At 37.5% G+C, this 26,770-nt stretch overlaps 4 protein-coding genes across 6 annotated transcripts; 2 read left to right on the top strand and 2 right to left on the bottom strand.

The window, feature by feature from the left end:
• Nucleotides 1-1,129: 1,129 nt before the first annotated feature.
• On the bottom strand, nt 1,130-11,358 carry LOC114823676 (putative disease resistance RPP13-like protein 1). Its single transcript, XM_029099098.2, has 4 exons — nt 11,077-11,358; nt 10,344-10,624; nt 9,599-9,658; nt 1,130-5,249 (listed from the first exon to the last, which is right to left on the bottom strand). Exon 4 carries the CDS (start codon nt 5,097-5,099, stop codon nt 3,138-3,140), a length of 1,962 nt encoding a protein of 653 aa, XP_028954931.2. The 5' UTR covers nt 5,100-5,249; nt 9,599-9,658; nt 10,344-10,624; nt 11,077-11,358; the 3' UTR covers nt 1,130-3,137.
• A 516-nt stretch (nt 11,359-11,874) lies between these two features.
• On the bottom strand, nt 11,875-16,625 carry LOC103412883 (actin-related protein 8-like). Of its 3 annotated transcripts, none has more exons than XR_011572988.1 (12): nt 16,137-16,607; nt 15,455-15,540; nt 15,179-15,249; nt 14,951-15,018; nt 14,585-14,646; nt 14,362-14,459; nt 14,096-14,177; nt 13,617-13,759; nt 13,134-13,282; nt 12,710-12,843; nt 12,458-12,572; nt 11,875-12,189 (listed from the first exon to the last, which is right to left on the bottom strand). XR_011572988.1 is itself a non-coding variant. In XM_070807883.1 (12 exons), the coding sequence occupies exons 1-12, from the start codon at nt 16,472-16,474 to the stop codon at nt 12,112-12,114; spliced, it is 1,428 nt and encodes a 475-aa protein (XP_070663984.1). In that variant the 5' UTR covers nt 16,475-16,625; the 3' UTR covers nt 11,875-12,111. The 3 variants fall into 3 exon arrangements, 2 of the variants coding, with proteins under 2 accessions (XP_070663984.1, XP_070663985.1); XM_070807883.1 differs by having other exon boundaries at nt 12,458-12,576; nt 16,137-16,625; XM_070807884.1 differs by having other exon boundaries at nt 12,458-12,576; nt 15,455-15,529; nt 16,137-16,279.
• A 2,309-nt stretch (nt 16,626-18,934) lies between these two features.
• LOC103447237 (uncharacterized WD repeat-containing protein C2A9.03-like) lies at nt 18,935-23,820 on the top strand. Its single transcript, XM_070807885.1, has 10 exons — nt 18,935-19,190; nt 20,594-20,744; nt 20,942-21,109; nt 21,226-21,312; nt 21,518-21,652; nt 21,728-21,838; nt 22,256-22,347; nt 22,453-22,558; nt 22,824-22,910; nt 23,010-23,820. Exons 2-10 carry the CDS (start codon nt 20,616-20,618, stop codon nt 23,421-23,423), a joined length of 1,329 nt encoding a protein of 442 aa, XP_070663986.1. The 5' UTR covers nt 18,935-19,190; nt 20,594-20,615; the 3' UTR covers nt 23,424-23,820.
• A 1,051-nt stretch (nt 23,821-24,871) lies between these two features.
• Nucleotides 24,872-25,695, top strand: LOC139189278 (photosystem I reaction center subunit V, chloroplastic-like). Its single transcript, XM_070807887.1, has one exon. It carries the CDS (start codon nt 24,905-24,907, stop codon nt 25,577-25,579), a length of 675 nt encoding a protein of 224 aa, XP_070663988.1. The 5' UTR covers nt 24,872-24,904; the 3' UTR covers nt 25,580-25,695.
• The last annotated feature ends 1,075 nt before the right edge of the window (nt 25,696-26,770 follow it).

The following is a 26,770-nucleotide window of genomic DNA, read 5'->3' on the forward strand; positions in this document are numbered from 1 at the left end:
GATAATTGGAAAGTCCCTGTGTGTCAACCTCTGTGCTTCGTGGCAAGGTAGACTAGCAAACATGCCCAACCTTTACTCACATTCGAGAAAACACTCCCAACAAGATTGCTTGCTCCAAAATCGAAGAGGCACCGCCCTCCGAATCTCGAGAGCCACTCTCCCAACATGATTACTTTCTCAAAAATCGAAGAGACACTGCTCCCCGAATCTCGAGAGCCAGACCCCCAGCATGATTGCTTTCTCAAAAATCGGTGAGGCACCGTTCTCCGAATCAATCGAAGAGGCGCTCGCTTTCTCAAAAGCTGGGCTGCTCAGAGACCACGAGGGCCGATCTCAGAAATCAAAGAGGCACCTACTTTTCTAGCCTTGTCAGCACCTGTCACACGCACACTCAGCTTTGCAGAAATTATGGGCATTATGTCGAAGACTTCTGGTGAAGTAGAAAGCACATGAATCTTACTGTTCAATCACCCACTTCCCACACGCAACAATAACTCATGGGTACCACAGATCACTTTGCCAAAGTTCTCTGCCAAAGTTGAGCACGTGAAGCTTGCAGCTCCCACTACATCGCTCTGACCAAGAAAGGTAAAAGAATAGCAAAGAAACAGCACTAACAAAGTTTAGACACATAAATTTTGAAGGTCTAGCTACCATATTATTACCCACAAGGGTAAAGGAACAGTACCACTGCTGGATAATTGGAAAGTCCCTGTGTGTCAACCTCTGTGCTTCGTGGCAAGGTAGACTAGCAAACATGCCCAACCTTTACTCACATTCGAGAAAACAGTCCCAACAAGATTGCTTGCTCCAAAATCGAAGAGGCACCGTCCTCCGAATCTCGAGAGCCAGACTCCCAACATGACTACTTTCTCAAAATCGAAGAGAGGGTAAAGGAACAGTACCATTGCTGGATAATTGGAAAGTCCCTATGTGTCAACCTTTGTGCTTCGTGGCAAGGTAGACTAGCAAACATGTCCAACCTTTACTCACATTCGAGACAACACTCCCAACAAGATTGCTTGCTCCAAAATCGAAGAGGCACCGCCCTCCGAATCTCGAGAGCCAGACTCCCAACATGATTACTTCCTCAAAAATCGAAGAGACACTGCTCTCCGAATCTCGAGAGTCAGACCCCCAACATGATTGCTTTCTCAAAAATCGAAGAGGCATCGTTCTCCGAATCTCGAGAGCCAGATACCACAGACCACTTTTTCAAAGTGCTCTGACAGAGTTAAAACATGTGAAACTGGCAGCTCCCACTACCGTGCTATGACCAAGCAGGGTAAAGGAATAGCATTACTACTTGTTGTTAGGGAGACTCCTATATATGTCGACCTCCATCCCCAACGGACAGGCAGACCTGCAAAAATGCTCAACCCTTCATCATATCTGAGAGGGCACTCCCAACAAAGCCTTTCGAAATATTCAGCTTTCTTTCCCCCCGATAATACCTCTGCAAACAAGCTATACTAGAGCAAGAATATCTCATATCATCAGGGTTAAAAGCAAGAGTATCCCATATCATGCTTTTTCCCTGTTTTTTCTTTTGGCCTTGTTTTTACCTGCAAGACAAGGAGAAAGAGAGCAATCAGTCAGCACTTGGAATCAAGCTTCCAGCCAGGAACTGACTGCCTGGAACCCCTTACCTGATTACTTACCTGGCATTGCTCTCGAGTACTCATCTCCAACATCTTATGTTTCCAGGGAAGATTCCGCATCTGCTTGAGGAACAGATAGGGCAAGTGCGAAGGATACAAGGAAGCATGTGGAGACAAGCGTAATAGCACACGTGCCGATACATCCATTACTCTGTCAAAAGCAAAAGTATCCCATATCAGCAGGGTGGAACGTACTCTAGATTTGATGGACTTGTTTTGACCCTCAAATTCTTCAGTCGGCCTTATACTCTGGAGGAAACCAGAAAACCCTCCAGCTCAGTTCAAGAATAAGCCTGTGGAAAGTTACTTCTTCAAAAGCAAAAGTATCTCATATCATCTCTTCTCATTTTTCTTCTCTTTATCCTTCATGCTGCTGCAAGATGGGGAGAAGGTGAACAATCAGTCGGAGCTCTGATTGCTTACCTTGTCTGTCACCTCTTTCAGCAGACCCCCTAGCTCGGCGACTTGGGGGACTCCTACTACATGGTTTGTATCGCGCTTGACCAAGCCTGAAACTACAAGTAAGCTTCAAGTGAAATTGATACATTACCTTGTGCATCTCCACCAGTTAAAGATACCACCCCTGGATGGAGGAAGAGTACTTCCAGAGAAGATGCCACATCTACCTATGAGACAGATAAGGCAAGTCAAGACGACACCACACTCCGATACTTAGAAGTTTCGTGATTACGAGATCATTCTCCCACAATATTTCCTAATGTCATTTGTACTAAATCATTCACTCGTACTCACTAAAGGAGAGCTTGAACCTATGTACTTGTGTAAACCCTTCACAATTAATGAGAACTCTTCTATTCCGTGGACGTAGCCAATCTAGGTGAACCACGTACATCTTGTGTTTGCTTTCCTATCTCTATCCATTTATATACTTATCCACACTAATGACCGGAGCAATCTAGCGAAGATCACAAAAAGCGACCGTTTTCGTTACCTATGATCTATCTTGCAAGAGAACGGAGAATTAGATGGAGATCTCAACCATAGAATACGAGCTGGATGGAAAGAGTGCATCCGGCGTGTTGTGTGACCGTCGTAGGCCACTGAAGCTCAAGGGAAAATTTTATAGGACGGCAATAAGGCCAGCGATGTTGTATGGCAGAGAATGTTGGGTGGTGAAGCATCAACACGTACACAAAATGGGTGTAGCGGAGATGAGGATGCTTCGTGGGATGTGTGGGCACACGAGAAAGGATAAGATTGGGAATGAGGATATCCGAGGTACAGTAGGAGTAGCCGAAATTGTAGGAAAGATGAGAGAAAATCGACTCTGGTGATTTGGACATGTGCAAAGAAGGCCGACTGACGCTCCGGTTCGAAGATGTGACTACGGGACAGAGGTTCAGGGCCGAAGGGGTAGAGGAAGACCTAGGAAAACTTTGGAAGAGACTCTAAGAAAAGACTTAGAGTACTTGGATCTAACGGAGGACATGACACAAAACCGAGCGCAATGGCGTTCTAGGATTCATATAGCCGACCCCACTTAGTGGGAAAAGGCTTTGTTGTTGTTGTTGTTGTACTCATGTTTGCGGGCAATACCTCCAATTCATAACAACCTTCTAATAACAATGTTTGCAGATTGCAAAGAGTGGTTGTTGATGGAGGCAAACTCTTTATCCATGTATAAGAAAGGTCCAGATACCGTAGATTCCACAATTTACCAATTGAATTGGGCAACTCAGTTATTTTATAGCCATTCAAAGAAAGCACCCGTAAGATTTGCAGTTCTGGCAATAGATCAAATGTAACCCTACGAGTTAGATGGTTCCAAGATAAAGATTGTTGAAATGGAAGGAATGTCCTCAAATGTTTAACTCTTGAAATGGCCTCAAAGTTTTTAACCCCATCATACTCACCAATAACATAAGAAATATGACGAGCCATTGGATGCAAGTCATCATTTCCCTTATCCTCCAATGAAAAGCATATTTCAGCTGCAGCCCACCGCGCCAACTCACCAACAAGGTCATGCATTACATACTTATCATTGCTTTTGCTTGCCTTTTGAAATAATGACCTGGACAATAGCTCTTGAAAATAGTCACTGCCTACTTCTTCCACTTGTTTCTTGTCCTCTACTCTTTGTTGAATCAAACCTTCTGCCATCCACAGAAGGATCAACTGCTTCTCCCTGAACTCATGGTCATTTGGAAGTAGGGAACAATAGGCGAAACACCGTTTCAAACTCGAAGGGAGATAGTGATAGCTCAATTTTAATACTGGGAGAATGCCACTATTGTCTGATAGACTCCACATCTTGTTGTTTAAGATTTCCTCCCATTCTTCTACTTGTTTACAGCGTAGAAGACCTCCAAGAGTCCTTGCAGCCAATGGCAATCCGCGACATTTTGCAACAATTTTCTCCTTTATCAACTCAAACTTTTGCGGCCTTTTGGTAATGTCCAATCGGGAATGTTGCTCAAAGACTTCCCAACATTGATCACCTGTCATGCAATCCAATTGATAAACAGTGGATCCCATCATGTTTGCAACATTTGCATCACGTGTTGTCACAATTATCTTACTTCCTAATGCTCCAACACGGAAGGGGGACTGCAATTTTATCCACAAATCATAGACACATGTATTCCAAACATCGTCTAAAACAATTAGAAACTTTTTTCCTGCTAGCTCCTTACTCAAACTTTCTTGAACCTGGTTGAATTCCTTGTACTCCTTTGCAAGACCAGATGTGGCGGATTCAAGAATTGCCTTTGTCACTCTTTCAAGATTGAAGTCATCCGACACAGATACCCATACTTTTATGTTAAACTCTTTCGTTGCGTCATCATCATAAACATGTCTTGCAAGTGTAGTCTTTCCCACTCCAGGCATACCGACAATGGCAACTACATGAAAGTTGATGGCACTGGGTGCTTCTTTTAACAACAAGTCAATAATCTTCGTCTTGTCTGTATCCCTTCCAATCACAGGTCCTTCCGGTAGGCGGGAACTTGGTGGCACGTGCCATGCCTTAGATGGCGTCCCCTCATTTAAACCAAGTTGTTTTTTCACTTCCAATATCTCATGTAGGCGATCAGTAATCTTCTTTATTTCTGACCTCAGGTTACAGTTAAATTTAACATCAGAAAGCAAACCCCATACCTTGCTTGTGGTAGCCCCATGTTTCTCCTTTATTTGGCGTCGCAACATCTCGGTTGAAAACTTGTCCAATATGTCTTCCACATCATAGGCCAAGTCTCTGAGATCATCCAGCCACAATTTCACTTCTTGGTTAGTCAATTGTTTCTCCTCCGCGTCATTCAGCACTGCTCGAATAGTAGACAACATTGACTTCCATTTCTTCAGCTCTTTGCCAACACCAAGTAGGCGTCTAAAGTAGCTCAGCGTTTCACGTGATGTCAACCTTTCAAGTAACACTTGAAGTAATCCAGAAATAAAAACCTCTCCCAGTGACATAGCTTATAAGAACTTCTTCAAGATAGTGTATATTAACAGCTTCTTCAGGAGAAAGGAAGGTATCAAGATTGAAAGAGTGAAGTGAAGCAACCAATCCAAGAACAAGTAAGCAAATGTTACGGGAAAGCTTGAGCAATGTCAACCGTCGAACTGCAAAAAGGTGAAACTCGTTAAGAAAAAGTTACTGAAATTCTAGTTTTGTTGTCTCACCGAATTTTCTCAAAGCTTTTAGTATTTACTGAATAAAAATTTATGATTTATGTCCTAGTTACAAGCTCAGAGATATGTCTTGAGCATACCAATCTAATTGGTCTCGGGATTGTTGGAGGTAGATGTGCTTTTGTTTTTTCACATAACTTTGTAACACTTTTTTTTGCCAAAAATAAGAGCCAGCTATTCCCGTACCAACTTCCATTGAAATCATAAGAAGATGGTTTATGAAATCATGACTAGTTATACATAGACTTAGGATTGGGGGACTCCCAGGTTTTGAAACACACTTTGTAGAGCCTGTTAGGATTTTGCTCGTCGGTATTAGAGTCCTATTTTGTTTAGGATTGTATTAGAAAAGCTAAAGGTGCACAAATTCTTATCTTACAAAAATTAGGAAAGAATTATGTTTTCTTGTACAATTAGATTAGGAATCCTAAAAGCAGAAATAGAATAGGAATGCAAATGTGCTTTCCTATTGCAAATAGATTAAGAGATTTAATCAGAAGATAGGCATGTAAACAGCACCATGTACTTACAAATAAGGTGAGGCCAGAAGCAGAAAAACTAAGACAAGTGAGAGAATAGAGGGAATGAGATTAGTTCTATGGTTTGCTGAAGTATTGTATACTCTATTATTAATAAAATAAGCCATGAGTTCTCTATCTAGAGAAATCACAATTGGACGTAGGCAAAAGTTCTGCTGAACAAGGATAAATATTGTGTGTTTTTCTCTATTTGCTAAGTTTAGTGTACTGTCAGATACATCAAAGAACATAACCTAGACGGGGAGTTGAAATTTTACAGTTGGTATCAAGAGCCTGGTTTAAGGTGTTTTGCGATGACAAGAGGAACGAAGACAACAGGCTTAGGAAGCTTAAGGCATGCATTTAAACATTTTGATGGTAAGGATGACTTCACGGATTGGGAAATGGTGATGAATAATGTATTGATACATCATGATTTGGATGATGCAATCCTTGGTGAGAAGCCTACGACCATGACATAAGCGACGTAGACCAATATTCCCAAGAAGGCCAAGAGTTCCATCGAGATTCATCTCACGAAATCAGTTAGGTCCTATGTTACATAAACGATGACCATTAAGGAAGAATAAGACAAGTAGGAGAAGGTTTATATGGGCAAAACCGTGTCCAATAAACTGTTTCTCAAGAATAAACTATTCGGGCTTTGCCTAGAAGAAGGAAGTGATATTGAAGATCACATATTCCAGAATCACTTAGCAAATCTTCAGAAGGTTGAAGAAACTTACAAAGATAATGATATGGCTATCATCTTACTAAGGTCTCTACCCTTGTCTTTCAAGCACCTTTGAACAACTCTAATATTTGGACAGGAGTTCCTGTAGCTTGAGGACGTAATTTAAGCCATTCAGTCATATGCTAAATTGGATGAGATAAAGGCCTTTATTCCAAAGGCAATGAGAGAGGATGGGAAAAGACAAAGGAAGAGAATAACACCAACAAGTTGGTTGAAATCCAAGAAGAAAAAGGAAAAGAAAGAACGCTGCTTCGAATGTGGTTTTGCTAATCATTAGAAGATGAACTGCAAGATTTGGAACGAAAAGAAAGACACGATGGAAGGAATATCATGTTTAGCTAGTATAGTCACCGAAGAAGAGAGTGACAAAAAGCTTCTTTCGATAACATAGGGCTTCAAGGCTTTCAGAAGTTGGATATTGGAAATCCGACACACATTCCATATGTATGAAGTAAGAAAATGTTTCGATACCTACAAAGAGGTCAGTAGCAGAAAAGTTTTCATGATGGATGATTGGCCATGTCTTTTAGAAAGATCGACACTGTTAGATCAGGATGTTTGATGAAGTGTTACGGGCTTTGAGAAACATCAGATATGTCCCTAGACTAAAGAAGAATTTGATCTCCTTAGGTATGTTAGACAAGATCGGCTATGAGTATAGTTCTAAAGTAGAAAGACTTGAGGTGACCAGAAGATCATTAGTGGTAATCAGGCTGACATATAATACAATAACTTGTACAAGCTCATTGGGACTATGATAGCAGGGGGTGCAACCGTTTCCACAAAGCATAATAAATAAGACAAGACTGAACTCTTTCATTACATGCTAGGGCATATTAGTTAGAAGGGTTTGCAAGAATTACAAAAGAGAGGCCTGCTAGAAGGCAATTCATTTTGCAAACTATACTTTTATGAGTATTGCGTTATCGGGAAGCAAAGAAAGTATCATTGCATATACCAGTGCAGATAACCAGAGTAAGGAACAACTTGAAGAACATGTTAACCAATGAGTTTGACATGAAGGATCTACGTTTTGCACAAAAATTCTTGGCATGGAAATTCAGGGAGAAATGACCGGTGGTAGGATTTGGATATCACAAGCAAAGTATATTCAAAAGGTTATTGAGAAGTTCAACATACTTGAAGTAAAGGCAGTTTCGACTCCTTAATTTGGCGGCTCACTATAGTTAAGTGGCCAACAATGTCTTAGGTCTGAGAGAGAAACAAGTGATGGAGAATGTGCCCTATGCTAATGGATTATGTGTTACTTGAGAGGTTTTTGGCGACATAGGATTATGTTTAAGAAGCAAAAAGTAAATCCAGGAATGGAGGGATATGTTGATGCCAAATATGCAGGGGACTTGGACAATAGAATGTTAACTTCTTGTTATGTCTTTGCATGCGCAAGAGGACCAATCAGCTGGAGGGCACTACTGCAACCAATAACTTTGTCAACTACAAAATTAGAGTACACATATTGCTCTGACCGAAGTTGTAAAGGAAACAATTTAGCGTAGTGGCTTTGCAAGCCAAATGGGATTCACTCAAGATTACGCAAATCTAAAATGTGACAATGTAATTCACTTGGCGTAAAGAATCATGTTTTTCATGGAAGATCAAAGAATATTGAAGTGACGTCCCATTTTTAATTCTTACACACCCTTCTCAAGATAATGTCGACCAAGAAATTCAAGTTTTGCTTGAACTTGATCAATCTAGTTAATTAATTAAGGTGGAGCCCCTCCTCACTTGAGATGCAATGAGACTGATAAGTGGTTTTCCAAGGTAAAGGTTATAAAAGATTTCTAGAGCTACTTCAAGAAGGTTTGAAGATAATCTAGGTGTGCAACAGTCAAGACTTGGGTTGACTCACTAAAGTGGAGATTGTTAGGATTTAACTCGTCTATGTTAGAGTCCTATTTTGTTTAAGATTGTATTAGGATAGCTAAAGGTGCACATATTCTTGTCTTATACTGATTAGGAAAGAATTCATATTCTTGTCCTATATGGATTAGGAGAGAATTCAGTTTTCTTGTACATCTGGATTAGGAATCCTAAATGCAAAAACGAAATGCGAGTGTGTTTTCCTATCCCAAACAGATTAGGAGACTTAATTAGAAGATAAGCATAGGGTGCAGCATGAAGCAGAAAAACATAGAGATAGCCGAGAGAAGAGAGGGATTAATTATAGGCTTTGCAAAAGTATTCTATACAATATTATTAATCAAACAAGCCGTGATTTCTCGTCCAGGAGAAATCACAACTAGACGTAGACAAAAGTTTTATTACCTAATGTAAATCTTATGTGTTTCTAGTTATTCTCTATTTGCTAAGTTTAGTCTATTGCTGGATACAACAAAGAACAAGATCTACAGGGGTATCGAAATCTTAAAGGGCTCACTCCGTAACTTTATTCAATAATCCAAACCATCTATATTTCAATTCATCATTTATTAATCATCATTACAAAAAATTATAAAAACCTAAATCATTAAGACGTTTTTTTGTAGAAAAGTAAATGAACAAATACAGTTATGCAAAGAGTACTAAAGTGAATATCATTTAATCTAAACGTTAAATATTGTTTCGGATTTAAGTGATTTTTGGTAAACACGGTCTTTGAGGAAAGACAAAAAAAAAATAAACGGTTAGATCGTTGACAAAAGTTAATGTCTCTACAAATGAGTGTCAAATGTGTTTAAAAAAACAGATATCCCGATCCTAATTCTACACACACACACACACACACACATATATATTTACACAAAAAATTTCATGACAAGCACAAGGAAACAAATTTTATTTTATTTTTTTCTTTTTATGAAAGGTTGTATCAATTCCCCAAAAACGTATAGATCGTATCAACTATCAAATTCCCAATGGATTTAGGACCAAAGAATCCAGCACAAAGAGTAAACAGAGAAAGGCAAATAAAAAAAAGGACAAAATACTGATATAGATTCATATTAAGGTCATGTAGATTTGGATAAGGAGTAAAAAGACAATACCTTTAAAGGAAAATTCACACGGGATTTGTTCTTCTTGAAGATGGAGAAACGCATGCTCTGCTGCAATAGAGTGATGTCTTATTAAAGAGAGCTTAAAGAATGTAGTAGGAGGGCATGTTATGGATTGTGACTGCTTCTAAAAGAGTTAAAAAGCATTTTGGGACAATAAAAAAAAACTTCAATGACGAGTCTTTGGCTACTTTTGGAAGAAGAGTTAAAAAGTGTTTCTGAGTCACATAAGTGTTTTTTAGAGGAATACATGATAGATGCTTCTTCAAGAAGCACTTCTAAATACTTTTTCAATAAACACTTAGATTTTTTTATATATAAATTCAACGTTAAAGTCTCTAATAAACGCACTTCTAGTAAAAAGTGTTTATAAGTGATTCCTATACAACCAATTCCAACTTCTTTATGTTGTTGAAACCCCATTTCAAGTGCTTCCTATATTCAAGCGTATTTCCAATTTTTGTCAAACAAAATGCTTTTACTCGTATAATAACTAATAAGCACTAATTATGCCAAAAGCACTTCCAATAAGACCGTAAAAGCGATTGAAACAAGACCTTTCATTATCATATAGGTCAATCGATTTTGGATATTTTCCAGCATTAGAAAAAAGAAATGCAACTCATAGCCTAAATATTTTCCATGCAAATTTGAATAAGCAAGAATTCATCCATATTATTTCAAATTGTAATTTATATAAAATGAAATAGATTACCCATGCCAAAAAATCACTTACATGGAATGGAAGTATGGAAGTAGAGAGATGAGAGATGGCTCGCTAACAAATCCGGACTTAAATTCAAGGAATAATAACGTGCACTTTCGTCTTTTGCTTTATATCATAACAATTTCTAGCTCCTTTATTTGCAGCCTACAGAATCCCTTTCCACAACACTTGAAGTAATCCAGAAATAAAGACCTCTCACAGTGACATAACTTATGAAAACTTCTTCTTCAGGAGAAAGAAGGTATCGAGATTGAAAAAGTGAAGTGAAGCAACCAATGTCAACCGTCAAACTGTAAAAAGTGAAACTCGTTAAGAAAAAAAGTTAGAGAAATTCTAGTTTTCTCGTTTCACTGAATTTTCTCAAAGCTTTTAGTATTTACTGAATAGAACATTATGGTTTCTTTCCTAGTGAAAAGCTCAAAGACGTGTCTTGAGCATGGTTTGTGGGATAATAATTCCTGGCATGCACAAAGAAATAAACCCCATAGGGGTTTGGACTAAGCTGTAATTTTATTTATTTCTTCTTTTTTATGAAAGGATGTATCAATTCTCTAAAAAAGTATAAGATTGTATCAATTCTCCAATTCTCAATAGATTTAGGGTTTAGCATCAAGAATACAAATGGACTAAAGAATCCAGCACAATGAGTAAACAAAGAAAGGCAAATAAAAGAAGGACAAGATATAGATATAAATTCATATTTAGGACTTGCAGATTTGGATAAGGAGTAAAAAGACAATACCTTTAAACGAAAATTCATACGATGCTTCTTGAAGATGGAGAAACACCTGCTTTGCTGCCTTAGAAAGTGATGAAAGAGTGCTTAAAGAATGTTTAAAGACAGTTTGGGCATTTGGCATATAAGAATTGGTTAAGCACTCTCATCAAAGCACTTTCGGATATTTCAAAAACACTTTTAAATAAGTCCTTGGATATCTCATGTAAGTTTTTTACATGGAATGTAAGTATGGAAGTAGAGAGATGAGAGAAGGCTCGCTAACAAATCCGGACTGAAAATTGAAGGAATAATAATTTGGCACTTTCTTTTGCCTTGTATCATAACAATTTTCTACTTCCTTTATTTGCAGTCTACGGAATCCCTTTCCACCATACTACTCCATCTATTCATTCTTTCTTCAAACTTGCTATTGGTATACATTCTTGCTTCAAGTAGCAATGAAAGCATATCCTTTGGCCTTCCCTAGTAGGTTTTATGTTCTTGCGTTTGATTTCCGTAATATTATTTATTTAACGGTGTGAGTTTAACAATTTTAGTAATCATATTTTATAAAAACCAAACTAGTGAAACTCAACAGTTGAAATCACTATGTTGGACATGAATTTTTCGGCCTGCCGTGTTAGTTTGATTCCAACTTTAACCATCACAACGAACAAAGCGTTATCTACTTCATTAAATCTTTTAAAGGGAAATGTTCTCTTGCAGAATGTGTTAGGAAACAAAAACTTATTTGTGTTATCGTACAACAAAATTAAACAGATTCTTATCTTAACGTGTGGTCCAGATAAAACATTCAATTCCTTCAACGTGAAATATGAACTTGCTTTATTTATAAAATTTATCGTAAGATTATAGATACATGTAGAATTCTTCTTATTCAAGAACGATTATAGTTACAAATAAATAATTCCAATTTCGGCTTGTTCTTGAAAAGAAACTCTCTGCTCGAATCACATACAGGCTGCGACAGTGCTGTTTGATCCAACACCATATCACATACAGGCTACGGCAGTGCTCGAATATAAACCAGATTATTTTTCACCACATAAGCTTGATTTTGGACTTCTGCCGGAACTGCTTCTTTGTCATGCACCAGGGGCCGGGGAAGGTGCTCAGCTGCATTATTTCCAGGTAAATTACAGCAAGCAAAACGTGAAACTCTGCCGTAAAACTTACAAGTCACTTGGAGAAGGCCGGATATATGTTGTTCTATAAGTGTATGCATGACTTGCAATATGAAAGTTGCAATGGAAGGATTATATATACTCCAAGAAATCAATATTCTTCAAAGAAGTGTTTTTCAAAGATGTTTTGCAATGTCAATTTTTGAAATGTTGTATGTTTGAGTCGTAAGTCATAACACTTCGATAATGACAGAGCTTACATTGCTGATCATCTTGGCCCCAAACCATGCTGAATCTGCACCATATGGAGGGGGAACGACCGTGATTCCATTAGACACAGATGGAGGGAGAAGTCCGTGTAATTCCTTCTCTAACCTTCCTGAATATAAAAATATATATTGACAGATAAAGATGATAAACTTTGTTGGCCCAGAAGATTAGTATGATTCCCAATTCATATTCCATTATTTATCAAAAAAGAAACGGAAATTTTACTCGTAATTGAATGATACCTGCGAGTCCTGGCAAACATGCGGTGCCTCCTGACAAAACTACTGTCTTGAACCAAGCATCGTCTCCTGTTAGGTCTGCCGAAAGGCAATGTTCCATGCAAAGAGCAACTGCCTGGTGCAAACCCATAGTACGCCTACATGAAATATGACATTATAAGTTCCAAACAAAATTTCCCATTGAAATTCTGTTTTCCGAATAATCTAACTAGTAAAATTTGGAGAGAACATGATTACCAATTTTACAAGACATGCTCAAGATCAGACCTGAACCAACCATAGGCATCAATTTGATGAACACAGCACAGAGTCGATACTTGTTTAGGAAATGGGTGCTAGAGAATTTACTGGTTCTCAAAATGGGGAAAGGGAGACCAGGAGAGAAAAACAGAGAGCAATAAATCTAAAAATTTCGAGTGGTGCTTACACTCCTGCAAGCTTTGGCTGGAATAAGATCTCTCCTGTTTGAAACCGCTCTTTTGAAATAGTAAACCAGCCTTGTCCACCAGCTCCAAATGATGCTTGTGTATTTTTTGATAGCTCAGCTTCATAATCCTCAGCAACATAACATAGTTTCTGAATAGAAGTCATCCAATAAGACGTGAAATTGAAAATTCTTTCTTTCATGATTTATCATACTAACAAATACGCATCTTTTTTAAGTTTCCACAATCCAATCCTTCAACCAGTAAAGCATAGGGCAAACTGAACCTCTTACCCCAGGATGTCGAGCTCACATGGTAACTTCCTATTTATCATTCCACCAATAAATTTCCAAACAACTATGACATGAGAAGAAAGAACAAAAGCTAGAACTAGAAAAAGCCCTTTTTAAACAAACTGTGGCGTTCTGCTGGTCACATTAACACTCACGGATAGCATTCTACAACGATAAAAATCCAAGCTATACCTCTTTCACAGTTCGAACAGTGTACAGTGAGTCAAAATTGATATTGTTCTGCTGCAATAGCTCCCTAAGGAACCCTGTAAGCTTCAGTGCTCCCAATCCCATAACCTCCACACCCACCTTGCGAATAACTTTACCATTTAAAACTGTAAACACAATAGTAACACTTAAGTAAAAAAATTCAACAGTCCAAGCAACCAAAAATGAAGAAAACAAAGCACCACCAGAAATAAGGATAAAAATATTTACTGGAAGTCTGGAACGGAAAAGTAAAAAGCGTGCCTAGAACTACAAGTCACAGAATGGCAGCTAAAATGAGATGTAACCCGAAATTTGATTAATTGTGAAGAAAAAAAAATACAACATAATTGTAAAAGAGAAACTATGCACATTCCCTACAAAAGCATTAAGTATGACCAGAGATCTTTTCAGTAGTTAATAAATCTGAAATCACGAGGAAGATGAAACGTAGAATGGCTTACTTGGAACAATAGAAGTGACCTGGAAACCAATGTTTACAACAATCCCTGAAGTTCTTCTTGCTGCATACAAAGCTAAAGTTGCCTGCAGTTCCAAAAGCAGACAATGAATACTGGACCTAGACTCAATTAACCCATTTATAAACTGAAAGATGCAGTTCCAGATGACATGACAACTTTGCACAATTGCAATGCATTTGGTCGGTTCTTCCCCCCTATGGTTTATGGACAACATATATATTATAATGGAGGGGATGAGGACAGTTTACCTGATTAATGGCACAGACAGCAGGGACATTCATGTCAAAAAGTACTTTGTATATAGCTTCTTTGAGCTGCCGTCTCGATGCTTTAGCAGATTCAGTATCTAGAAAAAAAATAAGAAAAAAAAATAGCACATTAGGTGGATGAAGACAATACTATATGAAGGATAACAAGACAGAGAATTGTGCAACTAATCCAAATTATAACTCTAGGGTAGCAGCAACTCACCATCATAATGGCAGATTGGTATAGACAAAACCACGGGCTGCGAAGATGGTTTCACCTGCATCCTAAGAAGAAACACAATCACGTATCAGCTATACCTGCTATCAAAGATTCAGAGGAATCGCAGTGAACTAGCATGCCACATGTTAACGAAGGCAGTGCAGTTTCTTCTATACTTTTAAACTGAAAAGCGGAAAAGTATCGCAAATGTGCTCACTTGTATTTAAGTAATTGAATATGCAGATTGAATAAAGAAATCTATGCAATTAACTAAGAGAAAGAGGATTGCATCAAGAAGAACGGCTACAAGCTTCTTTAACTATGAAGTTGCTTGACTAATAATAATGAAAACTAAAATGTAGGACACACCTGCTATAAATAGTCACAAAAAAATGGCGGAGTCTAGAGTACAGCGGCGACTCAACATTACCAAATTCCTGCGAGTCAGATCACTTCAGAACATTGTAGTGATAGACATAGCAAGAAAAAAGTAGGCAATCAAAAGTGACAGGTATAATGAAACAATCTAACAACCATGTGGAATGGAAGGTATATGCAAAAGAACTTCTTGACTGTGAGCTGAAATAAACATCTCACCAAAAAGGTTGCTGACCGGCCTGATGGACATGCATATTTGCTCCAACCAAACTTGCAATAGCCAGAGCCCCCTTCCCAAGAAATGTAAAGATAAAATGAGGAAACAGTTTATGTTGGAGCTACATAAACTGAAAGGTTTGCTAACAAAACAAAATCATAACTCTACTCATTTTATTATGGATGGTAGATAATAGTGATACTAAAACATTGAATAATTATTGTTAGCCTTCTTAAACATAAATACTGTTACTGCATAAGGAGGCTAGAGACACTCACCGTCAATGATAACAGAACCAGGAACTTGAACTCGTTGACCATAAATACCCATGTAGGACAACTGGGGACTCTCACCTGAGAATGTTCTTCAACAAAAACAATATTTGGATAAGCTCGGCCATAAAACTCAAAACACAATTCAATGAACAGACACCAAGCAGCGTATACATTATTTCGGCATCAAAGAACAAATTCACTAGACAAGTCCATGATTTCCTCACCAAAACAATGGCGTAATGTTTTCTCCAAGAAACTAACACTCAATTTCAATTATCACAACGAACAAATACAACCAATTAAAAAGCCATTCACAATTCTGACATTTTTTATGTTTGACCACTCGAAAATCACACCTTTACACAACTTTGCCAAAAATAAACAATTTCTTTCAGTAAAAATTCCAATCTTTACTACCACTAATAATAATTTAAATTAAAAAAATTATTTAATCGTTAAATATAGACTTTAGAACTTATGAACTGAGCTGCCGCCAATTCTTGAACTTTCCCGGTAAAAAAAATCACAGTAAGCTCTCAATCTTTTAACACTAATTTGAATTCAAATTATTTATATATAACTGATAACAAAGACTTTAAATTTGAATCCCAAAGTGGGATTTTTCAGCTGAGAACATAAAATTTAAAAAAATTGAGAAGTGGGAAATGCTTGAAATTGAACATACTGAAGTGGGTATCCGAATCTCAAATGGGTTTCCGAGAAAGCAAAGGATTCCCAATAATTCTCCTCCTCCTGCTTCTGATTCTTTAGAAAGAAAATCCACAGCTCGTTCTCGGAAACGACGCACCGCCACGCTCTGCACACGACGCTCAATTTCACGGCTTCCTTGGGCCCCACCAGTCTCGCGATTTGCATCAGTAGGTCTGTCGGCACTCGATCGAACGCCCCGAAACCCGCCGTTTCCGACGGACAGCTAGAAGAAGAAGACGACGACGTTGACTCTGAACTCGAAACCGTGCGGTTTGACACCAACTCCCACACTCTTCGGATCAACGTCGTCATGGTTTTACTTCGGCCCACGACGATTAGCTTCTTTCTTCTCAACTTTTTCTGTGGAGAATTTTCTCGGGAAAATTGGCCGATAAAATTTTAGTTTCCATGGACACAAATGGAAGCTGGGAGTTGTGTGGATTGGTTGGTACGTGCTTGGGGAAACTGAGAAGGCAAAATTGATGACGTGGGAGCTTGTTGTCGACACGTGGGAGCTTTCCCTGCCAACTACCAACGGCCAACTCCGAAGCTCGTACTCAAAATTTTCCAGTTCGAATTCCACATTTTTGTATCGTGATCAATACCGTTTATATTATTAATCGTTTTATAAAGATCATATCTGCGAAAATTGAATTAAAAATAAAGTTGTTAAGTTAATTTATTGTAGCAAGTATATAGAAGATTCGTAATTTTTGTACTAATTTTGTTCATATATTTTATACGCAATTAAACGATCTTAGTTTTAATTAATTTTATTCAAATGCGATTTTTATAGAGTGATTTATAATATGAACGTTCAATCATAAGCACAAAATTCTGTGAATTGACAAGTGACAACGAACAGTTTTGAGTATGAACTCATAACCATCTTTTGTGTAGCTAAATATTATTCATTTTAACAATGTGTAACTTATATGTACATAATGTTCTATTTGAACTAAAGATGACATTTTATCATAGTAACGAAACGTAATGATGCATACAGATCTTGAGACGTGTTTGGTTTACCCCAATCTACTCCTCTAACAACTAACAATTTCTCATTGACCCTATCATTTGTCACGGAATTATTCTATTTGAATTAATGGATAGATTTGAAAAATAAAAAAAATCTAATCGTTAATATCAAAATATGCCTTCTAATTTTTATCTGTTTTTTTTTTTAAATGTTTGAATTCAAAAAGTTTTAGGATTTGAATTGGACCATTGATTGGCTTGAGCATGGAAACAATTCCAGTCAAGCCAAATTTCGTTTCTTCCTCAACTCAATTCTCAACCATCCCCAAATATTATGGGTTTTTCGTAATGGAGAACTAACATAAATTTTTCTTAGAACTGCGATTGCTAATAAGGTTTACCACCTGTTTATAATTAACTTTTTCACTATACGATACCTTAAAAGTGTCAGTCAGTGTAGAAACTGAAAAAAAATTTGGTCAAAAACAAACAGTGTAACCACACTAGCATAAAAGGTGAGTCTTAGCATAGCGAAAATGTTGTTCATTTGTGATTGATAAGTCATGGGTTCGAGTTATGAAAATAGTCTCTTTACAAAGCAAAGATAATGTTGGGTACGATAGACGTCCCCCCTAATTCTCGCCAAACAAATAGCCTTATTAGTTTGGAGTCGACCTAATCTATATTCAATACAATCCGCAAAATTCATCAACACAATACTACAACAAAGTCGCGTTAGATTATCTTGAGACATCGTGGCTTCAATGGAGAAATAGACACAACTTGGTAGTGTATCCACAGGTCGGCAACAAGGTAATGGTTGAATTATTGATTTTATACAATGTAGAAAACTATTTAGTAAGATCTGCACATAGTAGGCAATCATCTCCTCTATTTCAGCCATTGCTGCCATTTTTCTCTTTCAACTAGGCACAAAGCAAGAGCATAAGGAAGGTCAAGGTTTGTATTTCTGAGCCTGGAGAGGCAGCAAAAGGGTCTAAAACAACGGAGTCGATAAAACGTGACACACTAAGGGTAGAGATGTGCTGGTCATCACTAAAATGGTACGAAAGTCATAAATAATTAATAAAATATGTGTGACAACTTGAACCAGCGACTTCGTTTATTAAAAAAAACAACTAAATTAACATGTAACAAAATTCAACTACAACAACCTCCCGACTTAGAGACACAATAGGGTTCATCCCTATTATTACAAGTCACATCATGTTCAGAGCACAAAAGTAGAAAAGCATCAATATTCACATAATATTTTTGAACGGTGATGTTATCCACACACTTCTCTTAATTTTCGACCCTTGTATCAAATGAATTGAAGAAGATCAAACAATGGAAATAAACAAGGGGTGTCTGAATAACATCATACTTTTGATCAATAAGAAGGAAATTTGGGTAGTACGGAATCGTAAAATGTTAGACCATCGAAATGTTTTCTTTTTTTTCTAAGCTACTTAATACTACATTTTAGTGATGTTCCTTTTCACTTATAAGTGCGAGATTTTAGACCTGAATTTCGTGAATTGAGTTCGATATCAATTTTACAACCACTCAATGTAAATGCATTTACAGTTCTAAACACTCCCCTCTCTATATTATTATAATAGTTTCCAACTGAACCCTAAAAAAAATGTAAATATACCTTTCTATCAAAAGAAACAAAAATCCCTAGTACATAATAGAAAACAGACAATTGTTAAAAATGCAACCGACTAAGTGCATAAAAATACGACATCAAATACGATACAAATACTGTAGAAATACGAATACGCACACAACAAAGAAAGCACGTCCTTTTCGTAAGGTTCCCTTCAACATTTCTCTCTTTCGCACGGCAATCCGAAATTACCAGTGGATAGAGATAAAATAATATTACGCACTCTCTCACCTCTTTCTCTCTCTCTCTCTCTCCTCTCTTCTCCTTGGATCTGAACTTCTTAATTAGGGTTTGAGATTTCGGTTTCTCAATTTGGGATTTCCAGATCAGAACAGCTGCTCCTTCCGAGCTTCTCAATTCCCGGAATAACGAAAGGTGAAATTTTCATTTTTGCTGTTTAAATATTGTTCCTTTTTGTGTGAATTTCGATTCCCAATTGTGAATTTTAGGGGTTTTCTGATTGGTGTCTTCTGTCTCTTTTGATTATTCTGCAATTGTTTTGCCCCAATTTTCTTTCTTTTCTTTTTTTGTATATTTGATTGGGGGTTAGGGTAAATTTGTCGATTGTTGGGTGCACCTGTTTCAGAATTTCACCTTTTGTTTTATTTTATTTTAATTAGGGTATGTTCTTGTTTGATTTTTTAGCAGAACTACAAATTGGGATTTTTCACCTCTTATATTTCAATTAGGGTTTTGGTTGTTATTTTTATTTAAAAATTTTTGTTTTGCTTAATGTATGTATTAATTAATACATGCCCGCAGTCAAGTTGCTACAACCATGGAAAATTATGAATTTCATTTGCATTGTATGTGCAATGTTGGTGAGGGGAATAAAGGGAAAGCTTAATAATAAGACAACAATTGTCAAGTTGAACCCTTTTAAATAAGGAGGTCATTTTCCCATGGTTTTGCTTTACCAATGATGCCACCAAATTTAAAGTTTTAATATTTAGGTGTTAAGAAGTAATTTGGTTACCCTGGTTACGTTATCGGATGCGGCAAGTTTTGTAATTTTATGTAAGGAGGTCATTTTTGTTGGATGTGGCAAAGTTTGTATGTCTACAAGTGCCATTTTTGCGTAGTCCAAGATACTAGTGTCACACGATTCATGATATTGAATTTCCATGCATGGTAACTCAGTGACATATGTTGTGTAGTCAAGGGCATGCATGACATAGTTGTTTTCATTCTCCATTCTTGTTGTGATTCTTATTGTGTGAACATCGATCTAGTTGTTATGGTTTTCCTGATTATTTTCTTCTCTGCCGTTTATTTTAATCAGGTTTTTGGGGTTTTATTTTAGTTTCTAATTTTTATTGCCTAACGCATGTGTTAATTAAACATATTCCTGCAAACAAGTTGCTCCAAGCATGAAATATCATGAATTTCATTTGCATATTGAATTTTACGGCTTAACCTCGTATATTTCATAATTCTGAATAAATAGGTACATACAATCCTAGTTGTAAAAGGAAACAAATAAAGGACATATTATCCTTCCTAAGCAAGACTCTAATAATTACAGAATAATTACATTCCTTTTCTCCTAACTATTGACTTATTCCAATAGTTTTATTTGATTATCCGTTCATAGTTATAAGTGATGACACAACAACATGAGTAGTTGATTCCTTTTTTTCTTTTGTTATGTAATTATTTCTTCATTAAGTTAGAAGTTCAACCTCTTCGCATCTTGGTGTTTGCAATATATGTTGATTTTTAGTATGGTTTTGTATGCTAATTCTTAAGTAACTGGCTTGAATTTTTGTTGGTGTTAGCTGTGGCATTGTTGGGAAGAATATGTCCCATTACGCTGGTTATGTGGAGGATGAATACGAAATGGAAGATGTAGATGATGATATGGATGATGAGTTTCACGGTAGAGAAATGGGCGCCTCAGATTCTGATGTTGATGAATATGACTACTCGGTTTGTGATATACTTGCATGTCTTACTAGATTTGTCAAATATTCACAGCTTTAAGAAACTAGTCATGTCTAACACTATTTTATGTTATGACTTTTATACGTTCAAGTTAATTCAATGTTTGTATGAGCATTTCACTTTTCATGTTCAGTGTGGTTAGTTCTGTATGTAGCTGGGACTAATATATGGATCTCATGCAGAATAGTAAAGTAGCTGATACAACTGCTGCTCAAGCAAGAAAAGGAAAAGACATCCAAGGTATTCCTTGGGATAGACTTAGCATTACTAGAGAGAAATACCGACAGACTAGGTTAGAACAATACAAGAATTATGAGAATATCCCTAATTCCGGAGAAGGATCAGGGAAGGTAAATTACTATTGTTTTCCACTTTTTTTTATTGTTATCAAAATACTTGATCGCCACTGCAGTGTCAATTTCAACTGGGAAGAGTAACATGATGATTGCTTCTTCTTTGTAAACAGGATTGCAAAGATACAAAGAAAGGATCTGTATATTATCAGTTCAGACGAAATGCTAGATCAGTGAAATCAACCATTCTTCATTTTCAGGTGTGCTGGGTGCAAGCTACCTTATTCCTTCTTGGCTATTTTCTGCATACATGAATCTTTGGATGAAATTTTCTCACTCGGATATCATAGAATTGATAGGACTGATATGTTGTTGTTGTTGGTGGGAAAAGGCTTTGTTGTTGTTGTTGTTGGATATCATAGAATTGATAGGACTGATATGTTTTATCTTTGCTTGGTAATGCAGTTGCGTAACTTGGTCTGGGCTACTTCCAAGCATGATGTCTACCTGATGTCACATTTTTCTGTCATTCATTGGTCTTCATTAAGTTGCACAAAGTCTGAGGTTCTCAATGTTTCTGGACATGTGGCACCATCTGAGGTAAGTGTTTTTAGATCACTTTTGTTCGATAACCAAGTTTTTTTGGAAACTGATCTTTCTATTCTTCCCATTTAGAAACATCCTGGAAGTCTCTTGGAGGGATTTACGCAGACTCAAGTTAGTACTCTTTCTGTAAAAGATAAGTTGCTAGTTGCTGGAGGATTCCAGGGTGAACTTATTTGCAAGGTGAGTTGCTAATAATTGAATTACCTAAGCAAGCGAATACATTAATGAGCATTTATTGCACGGTTGCATACCTCTCATGGTGTCAACATGTCTTGATCTGCACTTATCAGTTGACCTTGTACATGGTTCACCTGCACCGTAGGGGTGGTGCCGGAACACACGTTATTTATTCTTTCTTTTAGCTCTATGGGTGCTACTCCATTCCAGATGGATCTTCAGGATGACTCTTGACCTTGAATCTTCTGCTATCAGTGTCCATTATATGATTGACAAAACCTTTGATAGTTGACTACATTCTGTCATTCGGCTGTCTCCACAAGATCCCTTTTAGTATAATTTTTTTTTTTCCCTTTGAAGCACTAATTAAGAGAAACGCTCAATGCTGACAGATTTATCTTATCTTTGACTGCTTTGCAGCATCTTGATCGGCCTGGAGTCAGCTTTTGTTCAAGGACAACTTATGACGATAATGCCATAACAAATGCTGTTGAGATTTATGACAGTCCCAGGTACTTTTTTTTTTCTTTTTTCTATTTTCCTCCATGAGATTGGGACTTGTCGTTTCCAAATTCCAATCATGAACCCAACTGATATGGTCCCTTTGAATTTTGCAGCGGGGCAGTTCACTTTACAGCCTCTAACAATGACTCTGGAGTCAGAGATTTTGACATGGAGAAATTTCAGCTTACTAAGCATTTCCATTACCCTTGGCCTGTGAATGTAAGTCTCCTGCAGCTTTTCTGGAAATGATTGGATGTTTAATCTCATTGCATTTGCTGGCATTTGTTTCATGTAGAGCTGGTTTTTTAGACCTGCAAGTGATATATGATAGTGTTTGGGCAGCCACTTTAAAACTACAAATTTGCCAACTACCTCATTTCATCCAATGCTGATTTTTCATTGGGTCATTTTTACTTGTGCTCACTTAATGCTTCCTTTAGTCAGTTTTACTTAACTTTGATGCACCTCTATGCGTTGTTGGTAGCATACTTCTCTGAGTCCTGATGGTAAACTTCTTGTGATTGTTGGAGACAATCCGGAAGGGATGTTGGTAAACTCTCAAACTGGAAAGGTATATATATCTCAGACTTTGTCAAGACTTTCTCGTGATTTTTATTTGTCCTGAGCTAGGAAAGGAAAGTGTGCTGATTTGTATGAGTTCCTTTTGCAGACGGTGATGTCTTTAAGTGGGCACTTGGATTTCTCCTTTGCATCAGCATGGCATCCTGATGGTATGACCTTTGCCACTGGGAACCAGGACAAAACCTGCCGGATTTGGGATGTTCGAAACCTTTCCAAGTCAGTTGCTGTTTTGAAGGGGAACCTTGGAGCTATTCGGTCAATCCGGTATACTTCTGATGGTCAGTATATGATGATGGCAGAGCCCGCAGACTTTGTGCATGTCTATGATGTGAAAAGTGGGTACGAAAAAGAACAGGAAATTGATTTCTTTGGCGAGATATCTGGCATATCATTCAGTCCGGACACGGAGTCTCTTTTTATTGGAGTGTGGGATCGTACATACGGTAGTCTTCTTGAGTATGGCCGAAGCCGGAACTACTCTTACCTTGATTCTCTTATTTGACCGACTTCAATAAGAAAGCTGCGAATAAGGGTGTTGGCGTTGCTCATTCCTCAGTGCGGTTGGTAACATATTTCGTGCAGTGGGAAGAGGCTTTAGGTGTAAATGTAGTATTATGTGCAATTGTAGCTTTGTTGTTGGGTGTCCCGTCTTTTTTTTTTCCCATAAAAAGTGTGTAAAAGGGAGGGATGTACAGAAGGCCAAGGCAATGGTGGTCGAAACAAATGGGAAAGAAGGACCGGTGTGTCTTAGGGCGAAAGACATTGGCTGTTTTGCGTTTTAGAGATTTTATCTCAATGTGGGACTTGTAATGTGAGAAAGAACCTACCAATCATCTTGTTGGTTTCTTGGATCCCAAGTGCTGAGTTTGATATAATTAAAAGTTCCTGCCTGCTCTGTAGCTTCTGGTGTGGATCTTCGGTCATGCTCTGAGATGTGTGGATGTTTGCATGGTTTGCTACCCCACTCTTAGGGCCTGGGTGGTTTTTTTTTTTTTTTTTTTTTCTTTCTTTTTCACTTTGGAAGTAAATCCTGTAATAATTTTACCAAACAAATTTATCATGCAATTTTTGTTCCCCTTCTTGATAGAGTATTTGATGACATTGGTAAGATTGTAAGGTGGTGCTATTTACTTTTCACACCCCTCTTAATTTTTAGTTGTCGGATCGAAGAATAAAAAATGATCAAATGATAGAAATTAGCAGGGTGTGTAGAAGGTAAAAAGGGGTGTGTAGATGGAACCACCCAAAATGTAAAATGGGACTGTTGACACAACAACAATAAGTTGTGGATGATATTGGTAGATAATATATCAATTGCAAAATTATATGTTGACATTACGTTAATAAGTCGTTAATAACAGTGGTAGATAACATTGGCGGATCCATTAAGGGGCAAGGGGGGTCAGCTGACCCCTCGAACTTTGATGAACGTCCATAGATATCTTAGGTGCTGACCCTCCGAACTTCAATGAATGTCCATGGATACCTTGAGTGCTGCCATTTTAAAGATTAGAGTTGGCTTCATACATGCCCTCCAACCGACTTTAGGCCTACCAAAACCCGATGAAAGTCCATGAATACCTTAGGTGCTGCCCCTTGTATACATTAACATGTGTGTAATATGCATTTTCAAATGACTTCAGGGCTACAAAGACTCAATGAAATAACGATATGCATGTTATTTCTGGTATAAAAAAAATTTACGCGCTGCGCCCGCTATTCTTACTGACCCCCATAATATTATTTCCTGGATCCGCCACTGGTAGATAATACATTGATAGCAGAACCACCAGTGTGTTATCAGTAAATTATCGATATTATTGATATATGAAGTTCTACACACTTATTCTTCTTATTTATTTGTGGTCTTTAGATTGATTAAATTAAACTAGAATTAAGAGAAAAACAAGATTTACAAACTGACACACCACAGAAATTCAGACGTACCCAAAAATCTCTAATCCAAAAGGAACCAATAAAAGAATGCCAACTCACCATCCAAAATCTTTCCCTCCCACTTTCCCATCCTCACAACCTCCACACAACCAGTCGAGATATATCACCCCTTCCCCACTACTATACAAATCTCATCTCCTCCACAAAACCAACCTCCACTTTTCATCAAACTTCCACAGCCCAACACCCTCCTCGTCTACAACCAAACAAATGGCAGCCACCTCCTCCGCCTTGTTCTCAGCCCCATCCATCTCCTCCACCGCCGCAAGGCACCACCAGACCCTCTCACCAACCCAAATATCCTTCCAAGGCCTCAGACCCCTCACCAAGTCCTCCCCTCCCACCAAGCTGGGTTTGATTGCACCCAGCACCAGGAGAAGGTCATGGGTTGTGAAAGCTGAGCTGAACCCATCGCTGGTCATCAGCCTGAGCACCGGTCTCTCTCTCTTCCTTGGGAGGTTTGTGTTCTTCAACTTCCAGAGAGAGAATGTGGCCAAGCAAGGGTTGCCGGAGCAGAACGGGGTGACACATTTCGAGGCTGGGGACACTAGGGCTAAGGAGTATGTGAGCCTCCTCAAGTCCAATGACCCTGTTGGGTTCAACATTGTGGATGTTTTGGCTTGGGGTTCTATTGGTCACATTGTGGCTTACTATATCTTGGCTACCTCTAGCAATGGCTATGATCCCAAGTTCTTTGAATGAAAGTTTTAATATTTTGAATTTAAATTTGAGTTGAATCCATATCTTCTTGTTGTGACTTCTCTCTCCTGTTTGTAATTTGTATAGCTTATTAAATGGATCACTAGTTTGGGAGGTTCTTTTGCTTTTCTTTGTATTTATTTTTTATTTTTTATTTTTGATCTCGGATTTCATCAAAGTAACAGCACCGAATTGGAATTTACTACTTGCTTATGTTCTCAAGGGCATCCAAATCCATCATGCAATGCATTCTCTGAATTCTTTGAACCCCTTAAGGAATCAACAACTGGGTTAAAATAGTAACAAAATTTGTAATTGAAGTTTTGAAGAAAAATCCTTACTATTTCACACCACGGTTATTCACTTATCTCATACGCTCTTTATCCTACACTTGGACTCCAACAACAATTGCAAAGAGTTTTATTAGATTTAAACATTGTAATCGCAGATAGCGTTCTACCACATTGACAGAAAATAAATATGTCAATGTAACCTGTTGCAGATTCAATCCTCACTAATTTTCTTTTGTCTAACAACTAACAATTTAACCCTCTAACGCTACTATTTGTAAAAAAAAAAAATCATCATAATCGAAATTTGTGTGGTTTAAAAATCACACTCCATGAACAAGTTTACAAATATTTTCCAATACACAAGTCAACACACCATCTTGCCTTCCCTTTGCCCTTGGAACTAATCTACTCTTCCTATTTTTACTTTAATTTACATCCAATAAAAAAGGAGTAAAAAAAGGTCAAAAATTGACAGATAATCTTATTAATTTTGGCCAATAAAAGTAATACCTATCTCGCTTTGCATTCCCAAATATGTGTGCTATCAAACCCATCAGCCCATTCCCATACTCCACCAACTCATAGAATTTCTCAAAACATCCGCGGCTTGTAGCTTAATTAGTTAATAATATATATTCTTGCATATGAGTTATTGAATTCAAACTCCCATATCCATACGTTTATATAAAAGAAAAATAATTGTCTTGCCCCTTATTTAAGTTCGAATTTCCTTATCTTAATTTTATATTAGTTTAAACTATAATTTGTATCGTAAAACCAAAAAACAAAGTTTCAATTTTTAATTGTTGGGAAAGTTTTTTAGATTCTAGAAAAAAATTTCTTCCATACTACGAGCATTAAATAACTTGAATTAGTTTAGATTATTATTTTTATTGTAATC

The sequence above is a fragment of the Malus domestica genome, chromosome 11, assembly GCF_042453785.1.
Source record: "Malus domestica chromosome 11, GDT2T_hap1".
In the NCBI taxonomy this organism is placed as follows: domain Eukaryota; kingdom Viridiplantae; phylum Streptophyta; class Magnoliopsida; order Rosales; family Rosaceae; genus Malus; species Malus domestica.